We start from the raw sequence: 20,492 nt of genomic DNA on the forward strand, positions 1-20,492 counted from the left end.
TGTGTTCGTATATTGTGCTTAAGAGAAGACCTTGGTGACTCTGTTCATGTATTGTGTAAGAAAGGAATAACTTTTCAGGGAAACTATAATCTGAAATGTCTTTGGACTTGCCTAATCGCTGTTTGGGCTCAAAGGAAAGAAATATTGATGGGTTTTTGATTTGCTAAGCCTCAGAGGTTCTGAGATGGTCACAGACATGCTGCCTTGGGCCCAGATGCACACAGGACCTACCCCACAGGCAAGCAGTGAGACTTCTGGGAAGCCCAGCCCTGTCTCTGACATTCCTGAGCCGTTCCTCCTGCTTTCATTCCTGCAAACAGGACATGTGTTCCCTGTGCTGTTAGAAGGTTTCAGAACACACAGACACACGCTGCAGCTCACAGTAGGGGTAGTAGCAAGAAACTAGACACATCTTTTCATCTCTCTCTGTTCTAACCTGATATTCATGCAAAGAAAAATCCCGCTTCAAGGAACCTGCTATGCCTGCATCTACAATGTGGCTTCTCTCCCAGCATGGCCAGTCTGATCTACTGTCTGCAGTTGAGGACTTTGTACCTACAAGGGGCTGTCAGGTTTCCAGTTCCTCTTTCTTTAGAAGATATTCACCAAATAAATTAGTTTATGGTAGTGCTGGAGAAAAGCTTCCATGTTGAAGGCTCAATTTTCCTCTTAAATATGCAGCCCTGAATTTCTGAGTGATGCAGGAATTTCAGCTTTGGAGGAGCCCCTGGGGCTTTCTCTGTTCTTTCTGACTTTCATGTGTGTATCTAGGATTAGGTCACACATCTCCAATGCAGCTTGAAGGGTATGTAATGGATGCTGACTGCTATCTTTTGAATGTTAAAATCAGTGACCATGTAACTCTGTGCAGGGGAAGTTAGAACAGTATCAAATTTTGCAGGCTCTCAAGGGCTTTGCCAAGAGACGTCTTTCCACTGGTGTCTGGAGCGCAAAAAAAAAAACCCCAAACCCTCAACAATTATTAAAAGCATGCATTTATATTCAAATACTCCTTTTCCCCTTTGCCTGTACTTGACCTTTTAGTGAAGATCAGTCAAACACCAGTACAATATCTGAACAATACAGTATCTGTTTCGTTCAGTCTGCTCCGAGCTGTGACCCCTCTCATTGCCAGCACGTGGTGATGCCGCAGGGTGAACTCAGAGCGATGGGTCCTTTCCTGTTCTAACTGCTCTGATTCTATAATTTCCAAAAAATTACTGTCATTCCTAGAAAGTGCCGTGTCTGGGGACTTGTGTCTGGCGTGTTATATAGTTTGGAAGACACCGTAATTTCGCCACACATATTAAATTTCAACACATAATTATTGCCCACAACAATAAATGTTCCAATTCGTACTGTGTGATGCAAACCAAGCCTTATAAATATGCAGTAGAGTCATATATACAGACAGCCAGAATGCCCCTTCAGAGTGCCATCTGACCCCTATAAATATTGCTGCATTTTTATGGCCACTTTCTGACAGTTATTCACCAGGTGCTGCTTAACCCAAATTCAGACATCCTGAATTTTTCCCTTGCAGTTAGTGCTGGCCATCGAGGCCCTCAGGCACACACCTGATGTGCAGATGATACATCTGACAGCTCTGAAAACCGAGGAGCTGAGGTTTTGGTTGTCCAGCACCTGTAACAAGAGCTGTTTCTTCCACAGCCTGAGTTCTGTTGAAGCCAAAGGCCCTCACTGCAAAGGACCTTTAGAGCTTCCATCCTGCTGGTGAAGGACAAGTGGATGTGGAAAAGCAGCGCAGTTGAATGGAAAACTCAAACTTCTTTACTCTGAGGGTGACAGAGCACTTGAAGGGGCCGCCCAGAGAGATTGGGAAGGGTCATTGTCTGGAGATATTAAAAACACACCTACACACAGTGCTGTGCAGCCTGCTCTGGATGGACCAGCTGTAGCAGGGGGATGGGTCTAGATGATCTCCAGTGGTCACTTCCAACCCCAGCCATTCTGTGGTCCTGTGTGAAAACGCTGTTTCATTTCCCTCAAAACCCTAAGAACATCCCTATACCAATACACTGCTGGGATTCTCTCGTTCTTTACATCGCCAAGGCTAATTTTCCATGAATATCTGGGATGCCACAGCACTGTTGTCCATGTTGTATTCTAGATCTTCCAGAATTCCTTGTGCATTAGCCTCATCTTCCCCCCCCAGGCTTTTCTCTGTCTTTAGGCAATAGAAGCAGTAAATTGTGGAGTTGCTCCTGGAGGGTTTTCTGTATCAATGCTTGTCTTGCAAGAGTAACATCTGACTCCTCTCTGGGTGGTTGTTGCACTTGGCAGTGCTTCCAGCTGCTGGAATGCCTGTGAGAACAAAGTTCAGCAAGCCTTAGTCTGAGGGAAAAGGTGAGTCTGGGCTCAAAGACTGGAAATCAAATCTGTTGGCACCAACAGTCCTCTGGGAGCTGTCTGTGGCCTTTAGATTGCATCTTTCTGCCGCTCCTGCTCTCTTTCTGTCTTATCTGCTTCTGTTTCTCTCTGCTTCTTTCAAAAATAAAAAAAAAAAAAGGTGATGTGAATCTTCCTCTTATAACATCACATCCCGTTTGCCGAGTGACAGTTGTCACTGACTTCAAGTTCCTTGTCACGTAATTCACTGTGTGATACTTGCTCACCTAAGCATCTCTTAATGGAAGAAGTTCCCTTGAGGGTGGCATAACAGCCTGCATGGGATTTAAAGGAAGGAGCACAGGTTGCAGGTTAGGATTTTGGGAGGGACTCCAGGAAAGACAACTGTGTAAATATGCCAGGTGTAAGTGCAGAAGCAGCAGCACAAAGGCAGAGGTCATGGAACCACGAGCGTCTTTGAGGTCACATTAAGTGCTTTGCAGCTGGACTGCAGGCCCATGGTGAAGATAAATCTGCAGATTTATCACTGGTGTGTGAATGTGTTGCTGATCCAGGAGAAAGTTTGCGAGAGCTGGTGGCTGAAGGTTGCCAAGTTTAGAAATTGGCCCGTTAAGGTCAGAGTCCTTTGGAAAAAGGAGGGTAGAAGATGTGCAGTCAGGAGGTCCCTAAACAGAACAAGATAAAACTTGAGCTTCACTGACTCAAGAGACATCCACAGAAAAGCCCAAATTTTGAAGGGAATGTCTGGATTTGGGGTTATTGTCTGGATGCTCTCTTGGCCCAGTGCTGCTTTGGCCACCCTTCGCCTCCCCTCACAAGCACATTCAGTTGCCATAAAATGAAAGATGCAGATTTTATTCTGAGAGATGGACCTACAGACACTCACCTGTGTGGCCACAGACACGTATGCAGATAAGAACACCAGGCTAGGAGTTTGGAAATTAAAAAGTTAACATCTTAAAAGGTGGAGCACAAGGGAAAAACCAGCCAAGGCCTGGAGAGGAAAGAGAGAGCACTCAGAGTGAAAACGTGGACTGAGATGAATTGCAGAGGACTCAGCAGCTTAGCTGATCAAACATGTCAAACTGTGTGCCATCAGTGAATTTCAATTAAATGTTCAGCTTTTCAATTTGTTGTTTAGATTAACGCATGAGATCATATGCAATAAATCACAGCTTATTATGTGTGTTTATTAATAGCTTTATATTGAGGCAGCGAGGATCAATAATGTTAACACATGTATATTATTAGAATATAATAAATCAGGTAGCTTGTTTTTATTGGTTTTGCTGGGTAAACAAGTATTCCAGGCTATTTTGCAGCCTCCCCTCCTCCTCTGCACAGCATGTTGAAGACTAATATTGATTGACTTTCTTTGGAATGAATACAGAATTGTAATATCCATTGGTGCTCAGATGAGACCCCAGTTCTGTACACTGAAATCAAGTATTTTATTGCAGTCAGTGGGAAGAAGTGCTGGGAAAAGGGGAGTTTCTATTCCAATCCAGTGCCTACTGATATGTACCTGCTGGCATATCATCATGTCAGCCCTCTGCAATGAGAGCTACACTTGCTATACTGCAGGTGGTAGCAGGATAAATAAGATTTTGCAGGATAAAAATTATATGATTTTGATTTTATTTACAAAAATACTACTGTTTCATCAATAATACAACCACAAGTCCTTTTTTCAGTCATGTCTGGTGAAGAGATTTGAGAGGAGGTCACCTCAGATGACCTTGGACCTTGTAGTTTACTGCATTTTTTTCAACCGTGCTTGACTTCCTTGAAATGAAAACACAAATAGCTTGTTCTCACAAGCTACTTACATTATTTTTTCTATATTTTCTAAAACTTACCAGTGAGTTTGTTTACGCTACAATAGGACTCCATTTATAATCAAATAAAATCCTTCTAAAAACAGTAGTCAGATGATAATTGCATTGAGCAGACTATGACAGTTTTTAGTTACCATGATAATTACTGCAACCTTAGTGCCTCTGGGACTTTGACATGATGCTCTTCAATTTTATGCTGCATAGAAGAAAGAGTTACATGCCAGCACACTCAACAATTTCTGCAATCTTGTCTTTGTTTAATTAAACGTCTAATATCTTTTCTTTAGCCCTAATGATAAAGTGGGAATTTTTATGATTATTACTATAACTTCAATTAAAGCATTAAATCTGTTTGCTTGCAAGAAATAAAACAGCTGAGAGGAATTTTTTTTTAATTATGCCGTACTTGTCCTCTGATGTCGACTCTCTGACACGCTATGGCACTTTATTTGACATGCTTCATGCCTCTGTGAGGTGGAATTCAGTCTAGATACTGAAGCAAACTATCCTATAAAATGCTGTGTTGTAAATATAAACCTTTATAAACCTCTCGGGAGGATCTTTCTGAGCCAAGAATTAACATGTTCCATGATTCAATCCTATAAAATGAAAAGTAGCCCTTGCTCTGAGTATTAATTTACAGTGCAAACCCCTAAATCTTACCTTACATTGACTTGACTCCTTGGAATTCACGCTCAGCATAGCAAAAATTGTCAGCTTTTTTTATGACTCTTTTACTACCCCAAAAAAAAAAAAAAGCTCCTCCAATAGAGACAAACTTGGTCAAACTAATCTGTTTGTAACACACTACATCAAATGCACCACCTGTGGAGAGATTGTATGATGAATATCTTTAAATCAGCACCTGTTTTTCATTTTGCTGTGGCTTTGCTTGTTGACTTCTGTTTGTTTTCCCCATTCTAAAGAACCACCGTATTTTACGGCTGAGCCCGAGAGCCTGATTTTGGCTGAGGTGGAGAAGGACGTGGACATCCTGTGCCAGGCCATGGGTGAGTCTGCAGAATGTTCCATGATCTGTGTGTATCTGGTGTGGAAGTCATCATCTTATATAAACCATCTTATGTAAATGTTTAACGTTTAGGGTTTTCTGCGTTATTGCTAATTATCACAGATCCCGAGTACAAGGGAGAGGGTTGTCCTTTCCCCTCGGAGAAGCCGGGCAGTCCTTGTTGTTTTTAGTTTAGACATGAGTAATGCCCACATGTTGATGTTTGTCTGTTGGCAGCACAAGTCCTGCTCCTGTCGCTCTGGGAGCCTGTCTTTGCTTCATGGTTGTCACTACGTACGAGGCATCAGCCAGAAAATAAGCTGAAGGAAAGCATGGTCCTGGAACCCCTCATTTGCACTGCAAACAGTCATTATTTTCCACAAGTCAAATGTCCTATTTTTCTAAAACTTAGGGAACTTTTATACGGAATGGAAATGTCAGTAACTGACATCTGAGTGTAGTTATGAAATCTGCAGGAGGGTATTACAGGCAGTTTTTAATTGGCAGGTGTTTTAATAATATAAAAGGCTTCAAATGTCTTAGAATTCCACCTAAACCAAAATGGGTTTTTTGGATTTAGTTCCAGAGAAATGCAGTCACCACCTATTTAAGCCCTTCAGTAAGGTAGGAGACCCTGTAGTCATGTGATTAGAGCAGGGTTGTCACAGTCACCACATTTCTTCATGAGTTTGGCATGTGACTGAAGGTTTTGTTATCTCACCTCCCCCAGTGTTGAGTTTAAGAAGCAATACACATGAAAATGCCATGACATCCTCAGGGAAAAAGTTCCTTGATTAAAAAGCACCCATATCTAACTAACAGCTTATTTGTATGGTGTCTTTCTCCTGCTCAAAGCCAATAAAGATATTTTTGCTGTGTGATTATATTATTGTCACTATGATTTCAGCATTCTTCATGTGTTTTATGTAGGAAAGAGTCAGCCCTGCTTTTCTAGAAGGAAGATTTGCCAACTGTGTGATAAGCAAATGTGTGTGTTAAGGGTGCTCTGGCTGATTTGGAATTTTAGAAGCCTTTGATGAGGTCTCTTACAAAAAGCTCTTATAGAAATGAAGCTATCAGATTATAAGAGACAATGTCTTTTGTTAATTAATAGCTTCTTAAACAAAACACTGCAGGACCTGCTGTCAGTGGAGTTCTCCAGGAATCTCTGCTGGAACCTGTGCTGTTCAGTGTAGTCATAAATGCCCTGGAAAAGAGGGTGAAGAGTAAAATGATGGTATTTGCTGATTATATAAAAATATTCAAGAAAGTCAACATTAAAACTGAACACAAAGGAGTTACCAAAGGTCCTGATGATTTGAACTGACTGATCAGTAAGCTGGCAGATGAAATTATTGACACAGATGAAATTTCCTATTACTGTGCAGGAAAGGTTTGTCTTCTGAAAACATCAATGCAGTGCTGAGCTGTGCTTCAGAATATGAGGTGCTGGGAATGAAGGAATAGAGAAAAAAATAAGAGTGACACTGTATGGATCCTTGGGGCAACACCCCCATCTCAAATCCTTCACACAATTCTTGAAGAGAGGGATGGAGGAAAACTGAAGAGATACTCTGAAGTAGGAGTGGTATAGTTAAAGCTCTACCATGGTTTTTGAATAATGAGAAATTAAATTGACTGGAACACTTTGTGAAAGAGATAACTGAAGGGTGAGTGACAAATGGGAAGGTGAACAGGAGAGGATGGTTCTGTGTTGCTTAGTACTGGAAGTAGAGGAGACACCCAGCGAAATTTTCATGTGGGAGATGTATGATGAAGGAAAGAGTTCTTTTTCAGAAAATATAAACTGTAGAGGTCACTGGTCCAGGCAGTAATTAGGACATAAAGAGAAATAAGAAGTATTTAGAAAAAAAAAAAAAAAAAAAAAACTAAGCGAATTTTATGGAGGAAAAATCCAGTAAGGGCTGTTAAACACAGCTGTGTGTATGCAGGTCTGGCTGAGGAAATGGCCAAGGCACAGATTGCAGGAGCCAGGAAGGTGGGAAAAGCATCCTGACCTTGGGCTGCCTGAGCATCCATGACTAGGCAATTTCAGAGGAAGGGATTATGACAAGAAAGACATCTTTTCTGGCCGTGTGCCACCAACTTTACGTTTCACCATGTGTTATGGCAAACCTTATGGCTTTTTTTTTTAATTAGAGAAAATTTTTCAAATAGTGGAACTAAGTGTATCATTAGAGAAATTGAGTTTAAAAACATTCTGAGATTTATTTTCTTTTATATGTTTCAATACTACACAACTGTTTGATGAATCTCTGGGCTGTCTGACTGTCAGTGAAAAAACCTATCTGCTGTCTCAAATGTTGTTCATGTATTACAAAAACAAAAAACCTGGAGCAATCAGGGAGAGATGAGGTTGACTTCAACTCTTCCTTCTACCCTAATTCTTGCTTTGGGCAGCTCAGTTCCCAAGGAGGTGGGAACTCAGTGGAGAAATGAGAACTCTTATTAAACAAAATTATATATTTCTGGTACATATCTGATCTGCTGATGAACGTGGTGCAGGAGCATGGAAACCTGTCTTCACCTGGATTATTTTCCTGAGTGTATGTAACAGAATCTTTTAAGGACAGGTACTACAAATAAACATAGAGGAGTTTAGATCCATTCTTACACAATTGCCAGCATTTAAAAGGAGGGTAAATGAAGGTTGTTGCCTCTCTGCTCCAACCTGGGAGCTGCAATAAAGCACTGGGGAACTGCAAAGCTGCCCTGTACCTTTGCTAGAAATGGGGAGACAGGTTGTGTTTCCCCCAGCCCTGTCAGGTTCTGTGCACAAAGCCCATTTGCCAAGTCTTCGTGCGCTATGAATGTGTGAGAGACAGATTAATTTCACAGTATAAGCAGAGATTACCTGTAAATAAAATTGCAGCTTGCACCAACCAGCTTTCTACTCCCCTGTAATGGAGTTTCAGTGTATCAGGCCGTGCAATATCCAGGCTCTGCTGTTTGTCTTCCAGCAGTGGTTGATGCTGCCTGCATGTTCAATGGGTTTCCTTTAAATGCTCTTTCTTATTTGCTTATAGAAAGTTTAGAGCTGCAGGCGGTGGTGGTGGTGTCTGGGGAGTGCAGTTAATTGGACTTTAGTTTCAACTTGTTTAGAAAAGTAGATGGGAAGATGCTTTTGGAATTCCCCAGTAACCCACTAGGATCTGGAGAAGGCTGTAAAAAACAAATAACAGAAATGACACAGTGAATATTTTGAGCCTTTCATCCAGGTTCTTAAGTTAAACTTGGCAAACAGTCAAGCAGCTGTTTCACAGATGGGGAAACTGAACCTTGGGGTCCAGAAGTTATTTGCCCAAGGTTGCAGAGCAAGTGGCAAAGCCAGAACCAGCATCTCCTTTTCCTGCCTTCCCTTCTCCCCCATGGCACTAGATTAATTTGTCTGTGAAAAATGAATAGTGCTGCACAGAGCTCAGAAATAAGATTATTTTATTTATTATTTCTACTCTCTGAGGCCGCTCTTCAGACAGTAGAGTAGGGCTGATGCTGCTTGCAAAGGTATAGTGCAAGAGGTCTTTAAAGTGTTTTCATGATAATTTTTTTTGCCAGAAGTTGTTTAGGGAAGCAAAGAAGCAAAGTCCCTTTGGGGGTGTGTGGAGAGGAAAGGTTGTGAGGTAGAAGGGGAAGAGAAGAAAAGGAGGCTGGGTTTAACCATTCCTACAGCCAAACAGGTGGCAGAATTATAAAAGAACATGTGTACAACTTGGAAGACAAATCTCTCTGGGAAGATCACTAAAGCCCAAATGAATGCTGCTGACAGGCATCAGAGTGCTTAGATAAGATCCTATTATTCAGACTCATAACTTTGAGTGGGGGAAGATATCCGTAACTGAAAGGTAGAGAAATAGAGACGGTAATATTCAGTTTGTCAGCTGAGTTGGTGATAGGAAGGTGTATCTCACAGTGATTATAGGATTAGAAGGTTTGCCAATACTGTTAGTAGAATGGGATTTATGGAATGACACCAGTGTTAAAGGTTTGAGTGTACTGAATGCAGGATTTCATTATTTCCTCGGTGCCTATCAAGTCTAATGTGTGGGGAAATGGAGTTGCTATTATTTAAACTTGAAATCATTTCCAGGCTTCTCAGCATCAGGAGAACTATTCCATTTTGCATCATCTGTTTCTTCATTACTCAGTGATAATTTGTATTTGCCCAGGAGGATTTTCAAGAGATGAATAACACTCTCACCGAGATTTCTGAACATTGAAATTTACGCTAATTCTGTATATGGGCTGTTGTATGAAATTTAAATTATGCCTATTGCAAGCTACTACACTCTGTCTATTCTCTATCAGACAATGCACTCTACATAGTGGGTTTCTTCCTGAGATGATTACCTGCAAGATTATGAGTACATTTTACTTTATCAGCAGAACAAAAGCATCACAGGTGATTGAAGTAAATTATACGTGTTTATAAAAGTAACAGCAGCAGTTGGATGTTGTTTTTCAATCATTCTATGCATTGTTTGTACATTCTTTCCAGGAGTTAATACAGCTTTTGTCTGTGTAAAGGGAATAAGTACATCGAGAGAAGATATGAATGGAAGTATAATACAGTAGTATTTAACTCTGGGAGTTTTAAAATTATAATGATGATTATATAGATCTTCCCATAGCACTTTAGCTCTCAGAACATGAAGTGACTGCCAGCATTGCAGTGAAATTCATTGTCTGCAGATGCTCAATTCATCAGTGACATCCCATCCTCCACGCTTCAGTGACACCCTGCTTCTTTCTATTTGGGCAAATTTCACTTGCCCGTGAATTTTAGCCCAACTTTATTGCGAGGGAACGTGTAGCTCAGAGATTTTAATGTGATGTGTTTTCAAAAATAGCTGCTGATTATGAAAATGCCACCTTTGAGGGTCAGCTTTCTTAAACCAGCCTGATACCCCCTGTGATTATGAGCCAGGGTGTGCCCAGGTGGCCAGAAAGGCCAGTGGCATCCCGGGGCTGTATCAGCAGTAATGGGACCAGCAGGGCAGGGATTGTCCCCCTGTACATGGCACTGGTGAGGCCACACCTCGAGTGCTGTGTCCAGTTCTGGGCCTCTCAGTTCAGGAAGGACACTGAGGGGCTGGAGCGTGTCCAGAGAAGGGAACAGAGCTGGGGAAGGGGCTGGAGCACCACCAGGAGTGGCTGGGGGAGCTGGGGGGGGCTCAACCTGGAGAAAAGGAGGCTCAGGGGGGACCTTCTCACCCTCTGCAACTCCCTGACAGGAGGGTGGAGCCAGGTGGGGGCTGGGCTCTTCTCCTGGGGAACTTGTGATAGAACAAGAGGAAATGACCTCAAGCTGAGCCAGGGGAGGTTCAGATCGGACATCAGGAAGAATTTCTTCATGGAAGGGGTTGTCCAGACAGTCCCCATCCCTGGAGGTGTTCAAGAAACAACTGGACATGACACTAAGTGCTCTGGTTTAGTTGACACAGTGATGTTTGGTCAAAGGTTGGACTCAATCTTGAATGTCTTTTCCAACTGTAATGATTCTGTGATTAGATAATCACATAATAAAATACCTGCCTCACTTCAGATCCCTGCATTGGACCCTCAGCATTTGATCCATTAGAGATTTCTCGGGGGTAAAGATGAAACATTGTCTGATATGAGGAGTGGGATGGGAACATCTGTGTAAGGCTGTCCTAGGCCCCTGACATCTCTTGGGGAAAAGAAAATCCTACACTATTTGTCTATACTGAATTTACAACCACTTCATCCCAGCTGATGGGGATATGACTGCAATAAAAATATGTGTGAAATAACTGTCAGGGTTTATGGAACATGCACATGAAAGAAAACAAGAATAAATGAGACTGTGTTATATCTAGGGTAGGATTTTTGTTTCTCTTTATGTCTGCGTTTTTCAAATAACAGGTGAAGCTTGAGACTGAATAAAAACAGTAATAATTTAAAGCTATCTCATTGTTGGCAACATGTTGTATGTACATCAGCTCAAACTAAGCTGCTAAATTGGGGGACTCGAATACAGCCATGTGAGCCCTTCGTTTTTTGTGTGTAATTTGCCATTTCCTTTGTATTTTGACATCTTAGCTACAGGAGCACAGAGGAATCTTATTTGGGATGGAACGGACTTACAGACTTGCCACACTGCTGCTGTTTAAGTAGCGTGATTCTGGCTTTCAACATGAAATTGCTCTAAATCTTATTTTGTGGTAGCATGAAATATGATTGGGTGAAGAAAGTAATTTGATAACATGTTTTCTCAGCATTCCCCCTCCAGTGTTTGCTGGTTTTATTCCCACGTGTTCTGCAGTGTGTTATTACCATTGATAATGTGAGATGCAGCCTCAATTTATCTAAAGCGGCTCGGAAAAGTATAAATAATTGGTGTAGAAAGATGGGTATGGTGGTTTTAATCTAGGCCTTCCCTGGTTACCAGTTTGTAACCAAGGAAGGGGCAGTGTTCCCAGTATTCCATACGATTTTTATGTAAATCGTGGTATAAATAAGAAGGGAGGAGAGGCCTTCCTTCTTTTCTTCTCTTCCACCGAAGTTCGGGAACAGTGGGTCCCTGCGTTGGTCTCGCTTATCTAAGGCTGAGACCTGCAGCATCCCCTGACCTGCCATGTGGAGGCTTGGGGAGTGCTGGCCGTGTGTGTGTGTGTCAATCCTGTTTCTTTCTAAGGGACATGGTGGGATTTGTTTTACTAGTTATTTTACTAGTTCTCGGCTTTGATTGCGCGTATCTATTTGGTGTCCCTTTTTGTTTCCTTTTGTCCCTTTCTTTCCCCTTTCCCTATCCCTTCGAGGGTGTTTGGATTCCCGTTTGCTGTGTACATAGCATCTTAACTCTAATATACATAAAATATATTTTTTATATAGCTAACTTGATTTTCGGGTTCTTCAATTTGCATAGTTTTTTTCCTTTGCCCTGGGGGAAGAAGAAAAGAGAGAAGAGAGGAACTGCTACTGGGAGGTTGAGCATTTGGCAGGGAGCCAAGTCCGAACCATCTCAATGGGAAAATAGGGATATGACCATAACGGCGCAGGAGTGTTTTGACTACTTAAAACATGCTTTGCACAGACTAATAGTGAAGTTCTTATTTTATTTTTCTCTATAGGTGTTCCCATTCCCACCCTGGTGTGGTACAAGGACTCTGTTCCCCTCAGCAAGCTGGAAAACCCCCGTTACAAAGTGCTGCTGAGTGGTGGGCTGAGGATCCACTCCCTGCGCCCTCAGGATGCCGGAATCTTCCAGTGTTTTGCCAGTAACAAAGCTGGGGAGATCCAGACCTACACCTACCTGGATGTGACCAGTGAGTAAGGAGCTGTGATCCGAGATCCCTGAGTTGTCATTTCTGTAGGTGACCCTGCATCCACCAGATCCTCCACCAGCTCTGTGCTTCTTTAGTTCAGCTCACAGAAGCTCGATTTTTCCATCAAGGGTAGCTGCCCCAGCTGTAAGGAACCCCAAAATGCCCCTGTGGCCTCAAAAAAAGCTGCTGAAGCTGGTGGAAAAACCCTCCATGACATTAAAAGGCTTGAGGGGAACGCTTCTATTTCACACAGCAAGAGATCTTAGTGAAAGGAATTGTTAATTCTGAAATAAGTTTATCTTTCCTTTATACTTCAGTAATTATTTCTACTCTCATGTAATTCTGTTCTGAACTTGAGCTGCTGCTTCATGATTGTGCATGTTATTATTTTATTTCCCTTTGTCTGCTACCACATTTAGCAAGAAAGAAAGTTCAAGTTAGATGTCTTTTTTTGGCCAAAAAGTCTGAATAAATGGTTTTGTTAATGAAGTGCATGCTTCTCTATGGAAGAATTACAAATCCTAGTAGTCTCTTTTAAAAGTGATTATTAACAGTCATTTTTGTAATACTAAACTTCTCTTCAGGAAGCTGATTTTTAGCCCAAGAGCAGCTTGCACACACTGATCAGAATTCCTACTGGCCTCAGAAAATAGAGCAGCCCCAGTTCAATATATATCCAGGAAACTGGAAGAAAAAAACTGTAATAAAATGCAACTGGGGGAAAATAAGAGAGAAAGAAACTTGGAAAATGTCTTGGATAAGACTCAGGTTCTAAATTCTTTTGGCTGACATTTAAGTTTCAAAGTTAATGCCTTTCTCAAGTTGCTTTTCATCCTAAGGAATTCTATTATGAAGATGAAGGAAAATAGTTTTGTTTATCTAGGTTGCTCAACTTTCCCCCAAACACTCATTTTGAGCTTTATCTTCCATCTTCTGTAACCCATCTTACTTGTACAGGTACAAGCACTGATAGGCTTTTATTTTCCATGTAGGTAATAAACAGGATTAGAGAATTCCTAGGAGATGAATAAGGAAAGGTTACAGTCACTGCTGAAAGGTTTTCATGTCTTATTGTCATGTCCTTCTCCATGATCAGCTCTATAAAAGTGGATGTAAAGTAGTCCCTGATAATAGGTAGAGGATCTTTCTGAGAGCTGATGCACTGAGTTTTTTGAACTTTCAATTCTAGACATTAAACCAGCATTTATCCAGCCTCCAGAGGACACCACAGTCACGGAGGGGATGACTGCAGTGCTGACCTGTGAAGTGTCAGGGGCTCCAAGACCTGCCATCTCATGGAAGAAAGGTAACCTTATTAACTTCTGGAAAAGCTGTAATCCACATTTTCCTGTCCATTCCCATTACTGAGATTCTGTAGATCCATTTAGTGCCTGTTTCTCCCTTTTCTGTGGCTCCATAAGCAGCGGGTTTGCTGGGGGGCTGCCACAAGCTGGTGGCCTGGGCAGGCTGGAGCAGTTTGTTGGAAGAACTAGAATTGCAGGGCTTAATCCTTGAGCCTACGTGACACTAATCATGCTGCTTCTCCCTTCTGTGTTTCAGGGAACCGGATCTTAGCCAGTGGCTCAGTTCAGATTCCTCGCTTCGTTCTTCTCGAATCTGGAGGGCTCCAGATAACACCCGTTTTCCTCCAGGATGCTGGCAATTATACTTGCTGTGCAGTCAACTCTGAAGGAGCTCTGAATGCTTTTGTGATGCTGACAGTGTGGAGTAAGGATAATGCTTTGTTTAAAGTCTAACTTTAATCAAGTATTAATCAGTTTTTGTTGTATGCTCAGGAAATTTTCATAAGTAATTATGCTTTTCTCGTTAATAGAGATACTTGTATGATTTAATGGGAATAATGTATCTATTTTAGGAATCCCATCACAAATACCCTTTTTGTTTGTAAAATTATGCGTATAAATCTCTGTTTTGTGAAAGGAAGTGTGTTTAAATAGGGCTTCAATCACATTTACAATTTTACTCAGGTTTTGCTTTGGCGTCTCGCATTCCAAGTCAGACCTTTAAACTGTGTGGTGCATATTTGGCATTTCTTAATCCCAAACTAACTGCTACATTTTTCCTTTTGAACTTGGGAATACCTGAAAACATTACTGGTAGTAACTGTAATGCACTTGTGTCATATGGCCATGGTATCTTTGTTTTGACAATATGGATATCAGGATGCTGTAAACTGAATGATATCCAGGTGTGTGGATCAAGTAAAGGAGATCCTTCCTATTAATTCTCAAAGCTGTGGTTCTTTCATGTACTAAAGATAGTTCCTGTTCATTGTACTGCATCAGAGGAGGGAAAGAAAAGTGATCATAACCTAATGTTTGTGTAGCAACAGCACCTTATAAAGCCAGAAGTCATGCAGAGGTACATCAGGAATAATGTTAAAAATTCCATGCTGTAAGAGTCAGCTTTTGGTTCTGTTGATGATTCCTTCTTGTGCATGTATGAGGTGTCTCATGCTGATTATCTCTGCAGGGATTTGGGACTGATTAACATTATCCACATATCTTCCATACTCATCCTGGTTCTCTCCCTGCCTCAGCTGATACTATCTGCTGCTGCTCCTGTGTGTTACACATAATAGACATCTTTCACACTGGATCCTGTTGCTGTAGTTACAGCAATTATTGTGTTCTGGGGCTCCAGGAGGGGCCTGAATAAAGATGTTCTGAAATGTTTGAGTAAACAACATATCTTTGTTACCTGGAAAATTGGCCTACTAGAAGCTCCTCCTCCTTTAGCCTCAGTCCTGGGTTTGATGAGATTGTAGGGTGCCACTTACGCTTCTCATTCCTGGTATTTTTCCAGTGCAGTCTTCTCTGGGCAGGTTTTCTTTGGTTTTGTTTGTGTTTCCCCTGCTCTAAACAGGGTGACTCGTTCCCTGCCTCTCTGCATGCTCGGATTCCTTCATAACACATCACAAACATACCTGTTGCCTTATGACTTCAGGGAGTTGCCACAAGCCAAGTGGGAGTTCATTCACACAGCTTTAGCTGCTTCTGCTCTCGTCACCCTGGGCTCCTGCTCGTGCCCTCTGCTGCTCTGTCTCTCTGCCCCCCACAGTGTGACACCTCTCCTTGTCACAGTGATTTTAGAGGGAGGGGAACCTTCACAGCAGAGGCTCGAAGAGCAGTGACCTGCTTGCTTTGAATGACAAAAGCTCGGTGGCTGCTCTCTGAGCGAGAATCCAAGTCAAAATGGTGCCGTTTCACCTGAGCTGTGGCTTGTGCTGCTTTCAGATCGCACCTCCATCGTCCGCCCTCCCGAGGACAGCACTGTGATCAAAGGAACCACGGCCACCCTGCACTGCGAGGCGACTCATGATCCCAGAATTTCAATCAGGTTGGTGGTGTCACTCCTTGTCTGTGTGGTTTATCCCAGCTTAATTTTATAATCTGTGTGAATAGCGTTAGGTGAAAAGTTTCAGGACCCCAGATTTTCACAGCAGACCCCTGATTACTGCATTATAAGGTTGTACACTGTATCATTAATCATATAAATCCCATCTTCCATTTCAGCCTTATGTATTATTTACAATGAGCTATGTTCCACTTCATGACTTCAATATAGCCTTCCATGATTTTACTGTCAAGGTTAATACACTATCAATAAAACCAACTTGTCAGAAGCTGATACTTAATGAGAGTAAAAGCCAAAGAGAAGGAATAGGATTTCAGAAGTGTTTACTCTGGGGTGCATAAAAGCCACACAAGAGATGCCCATGTTTTTGGAAACACATCAGTAACTTGGGCTTATATTCTGCTTTAACTGCATAAAGGAAAGCAAAATTTATATAAACTATTAAAATTTGTACTAGGCCACTTAGAGAAAGCTCAAAATCTTAAAGTAAATTTGCCATGAACATATACGTAGTCTGAAAGCAACATGAAAGAAACTGCAAGGCAGAGGTTGGAGGGTGCTCAAAGGGTGAACTGCGAAAGGACTTCAGGAAGAGAAATACAGGCAGAAAAATTTCGTGTAGAGATAGGTAATTGTGAGACCATGGGCTATGCTCCTCTCTGGGACATGTTGGTGTGTGATGGGCTTATGAACTTGGACATTTATGAGTGACCTTTTCCATGTAAAATATTTATAATATTGTTTATAAAATATATAATATCTTGATTGGAGTTATTTTTCTCTTTCTGGTCACTTGATCTGAAACTTAAGTTTGTAAAAGGCACTGCTCCTGAAAGTAACTGTAGGGGCCTGTCTTCTGTAACATGTGCTGACAGAAGCTGATACGTTATAGCAGAGTTCAGATAAATCTATTTTGACATTCTTATGAGTAATCGATAACTGAAACATTGTAATACTCAGGTACCTTTGGAAGAAGGACAGTGTTGTAATAAATCCATCCAGCAGTTCCAGGATCACAGTAGAGAAAGATGGAACCCTCCTCATCAGCCAGACGTGGTCAGGTGACATTGGAGATTATACCTGTGAGGTCATTTCTTCAGGAGGAAACGACTCCAGAATGGCTCGCCTAGAAGTGATGTGAGTATTCCATCTTACACACACACAGTTTGGACTGAATAAACTGGTCTGATCTGATGGCTGACCCTGCTTTGAGCAGGAGTTTGGGCCAGAGACCTCCTGAAGTCCTTTCAGACCTGAATCCTCTTATCATCCCCTGCTGCAGGGCTTTCCCATAAAGCCCAGGTGCTGCCCTGTGATGCCAAGGTTTGAAAACAAGAAAATGTTTCCTTCTTTAAAGTATTTTTTCCTATGTTAAACATTTATCAGAATAGCTGGTCCCTGGACAGGCATTGCTTACTCTTGCATTCTTTTGATACATCATTTTTCGAGGTGGGGGGAGGAATATTTTTATGTATGACTTTCTTTATTCCTACGGATCTTTAAAAATAAAAACAAGGAAATGTTTAAAGTACCATTCAGTTCTGGAAAAGGATTATAAAAATGTCATTACAGGGCTCCATATTTTCTATTTCTGTCATTCCACTGGGGTGAAGTGCACTTCCATTTTATTTTTATCACTAAAAGCAACAGCTGTGGTTTTGGTACATGTGTGGAGCAGATCAAATGAAAAAGAAGGTAATGTTTTATGTAGACTTATTTATTTATTTACTTACCTGCTTACTTGAGTAGTGCCGCATGCTTGAATTTAACTAAAATTGCCTCTGTTTCTGCTGGTCATGCCTGATGTCTCTGAGAAGATGGCAACTCGTGCAGTTGGCAGTGTAATGAGTTCACCTCTGAGGTTTGCTATGCAGAGGGCTGTTTGATACAGCATTATTCTGACAGTGCCAAGGTTACATCAGATGCCCATTTTCAGAGAGCGGTCATACATTCTTTTTCTAATTAAGCGCTCCTCAGCTCTCCTCCCAGAGTGCCTTTCACTGCTGGTTTGAATCCAAGAGCACAAGACAATTCAGAATATATTGCAGCTACAGAACCACGCTCGCTTCTCTCTGAGGGTGCGTTTTGAATGGAGGGCAGAAAATTACGGAGTAAAGACTGGAAAGAATGTTAAAACCTGGACTTTGAAGTGAAACCATAAATATGTGCTAACCACTTCAGCAGGGTGATGTTTTTTTTAATCCTTAATAGCAAAAGATGCCCCTCTGCAGCCCAGTATAGCACAGCAGATGTGTTTACTTGCAGTTCCCTGTTGACTGGTGAGGAGCCTTTTTATGGTCCATAAAATCTGGGCTAGGAGTTAGCTGGGAGAGGCACATCTTGTGTGCATTGCTGAGGCCCCCCGGCTGTTCCAGTTGTTCTGGGTGACTCTCCATGCCCTGGGACTGGCTCTTAATCCTGAATCTCTGCTTCCTCTGATGTTCTGTTGCTGATGGCCTATCACCTGTTTTTCCTGGAGGAATTAAAGAAATCTATCAGACCCACTCTTTCAGAGGACTTGAGTAACTGATAAGTCACTCAATAATACCTTGAATTGTGACATTTCATTTCAAAGCAGTGCTGCAGGTAGGGCAATACTGCCAAAGAATATTGCATTTCTTTGCTGCTTTCATCATTATCGTTTGGCTCAGCAGCACAGATCTGTGAGAAGGAGAGATACATGATACAACAGGAGTGAAATGAAGAAGAAAATACGTGGAAAGAAAACGTCTGAAGTAAAGCTGAAATTAAATTCCAGCTTGTATACGAATGACAGATCTATAACATTCCCTATTCTCCCGGATAATTCTCTTGTGCAGAACATTAACAAACAGGGCATGTACATTCCCATCGATGAGCACTTACACTTCAGTGCCTTGAGTAGCACTAATGTCAGACAAATGTTCAAAGGAGGCCTCTCAACCAATTACAGGCTGGAGCAGTCACCAGTGGATAATATCATACCCCACCTTGCCTCGTCTGACAACTCCAATTGTCTCTCCACCTTTTCTCCCCCAGGAATGAGCATGGTCCTCCTCTGCCTCTGTGCACGTCAAGAGAAATTCCCAAAGGCACAAATAAGTTTTTTACTGATTTCTGTTCAAACTGATTCAATTCAAAACCATTGACCTTCAGGGTGACCTTCAGTTATTTAATCTCTGAGTGGTCTGGTTTGCTAATCTGTGAAAAGAAGAAATGAAAACTTTCTTCCTTCATCTTCCCTTGTTGAAAGACAGGCTTGGGTTGGGGAGAAAGGTGCTGTTCCTGGCTGGAAGAACCTGCACTGATAGCACACCACATACAAGTTGGTGGTGCAAGCAGGACGGATCATTTTTCTCAGCGGGAAAGGAGAAATAAAATATTTGAAAAAGAAAAGCCAGAAAACTAATGAAGAACTTGCAAAAGTGCAGCCAAAGGTTACCTTGCTCATCAATTTTGCGCTGATGGTACTTGGGCGCAGAAACTAATTGCTAGTCAAGATACTCTATTCATTTGTCTTCCCTATAAATGTGTTTATTCTTCATGTACATCACTTGATTTGATTTGCACGAGGTAAACCATTTGCAAGTGATGTTTCTCTTCTGCAAGAGATAGATTTTAATTTTGTACTTACTTTTTTTTTTCTCCTCCTACCAGAGTTTCTCAGCTGCATATACAGAAACGTTTGCAGGTCTTTTGGTGGTGAGCTTCTGCTTCTCTTGCATCCCTCCAAATCATAGGATTTGATCCTGAAAATAATTGCATGTTGTGAAACATCCCAGCTTCATTTAGCTTACTTTTATAGCCCTGTAAATACCACCCTGAAATACATACAGAAGAAAAAAGAGCTGGCTGCTAAAGCTGCATAAGCTGAGTTATCACAATGTATCACTCACCTGATGGGAAACTGTGCTGATTCCAGCTCAAAATATCCTGAGGATTCTCAGTATGTATAAAATATGCAGAACTACCACTGTCTGTGCCTGATGTTACCCACTGCTCAATATCAGCCCGTCTGCAGCCCATGCTAAAGAATCTCTTTGTTGTATGAATGTGACTGAAAAGTATGGTAATGCTGCATTGTTGGAAAATCAAAGCCCTCTACAAGCCTCTGTTATGTCACAACATATAGTAAAACCTTTTAGGCTCTTTTTCTATGCAAAAATATGGGAAGGACAATGTAATTCAAAAATAGACAATTTATTCCTGGCAGCAAGTTCATCTTCTTTCAGTTCCCTTTCATCAGAGAAAGAACTATTATTGTTCTGTCTTCTTCAAAAGCAGGAGAGGGGAGCTAACCACTTATAATAAACCCCAGTGGGTTGCCAAGAATGCATGGTATTGCCTTTGTCAGCCATCTATACATGAATTTTGATGCCCTTTTTACCAGAGTATTTATAATTGCTGCTTCTTCCAATTTCTTCCCAATATATGCCATAAAAAATTAACTTGATCACTAAAATTAAAATCAGTATGACCAAGACAGAGTAAGAGATCACAATGACACGGTATATTACAAATATATCTTCATATGGATCCTATATCCCTTGGTTCCAATAGCCCATCTCTTCTCCTTTCTGCAGGGAGAGAAAGCAGGAAGAATGTCGAACT

General features: G+C 41.6%; 1 protein-coding gene across 4 annotated transcripts in view; it reads left to right on the forward strand.

Annotated features, from left to right (window-relative positions):
* SDK1 (sidekick cell adhesion molecule 1) overlaps positions 1 to 20,492 on the forward strand; it is a 385,943-nt gene that overhangs the window by 235,974 nt on the left and 129,477 nt on the right. For 3 of the 4 annotated variants that reach the window (XM_027889459.1, XM_027889461.1, XM_027889460.1), the window contains exons 9-14: positions 5,135 to 5,218; positions 12,330 to 12,524; positions 13,714 to 13,830; positions 14,085 to 14,252; positions 15,782 to 15,884; positions 16,863 to 17,039. In XM_027889459.1, the coding sequence (XP_027745260.1) occupies positions 5,135 to 5,218; positions 12,330 to 12,524; positions 13,714 to 13,830; positions 14,085 to 14,252; positions 15,782 to 15,884; positions 16,863 to 17,039 (844 nt within the window). Of the gene's footprint in view, positions 1 to 5,134; positions 5,219 to 8,864; positions 8,916 to 12,329; positions 12,525 to 13,713; positions 13,831 to 14,084; positions 14,253 to 15,781; positions 15,885 to 16,862; positions 17,040 to 20,492 lie in introns of those variants that run through there. The other variant, XM_027889462.1, reaches the window with a different exon arrangement.

This window comes from Empidonax traillii, unplaced genomic scaffold (genome assembly GCF_003031625.1).
Source record: "Empidonax traillii isolate 1590-97213 ecotype Southwest subspecies unplaced genomic scaffold, ASM303162v1 scaffold263:size1499331, whole genome shotgun sequence".
NCBI lineage: Eukaryota > Metazoa > Chordata > Aves > Passeriformes > Tyrannidae > Empidonax > Empidonax traillii.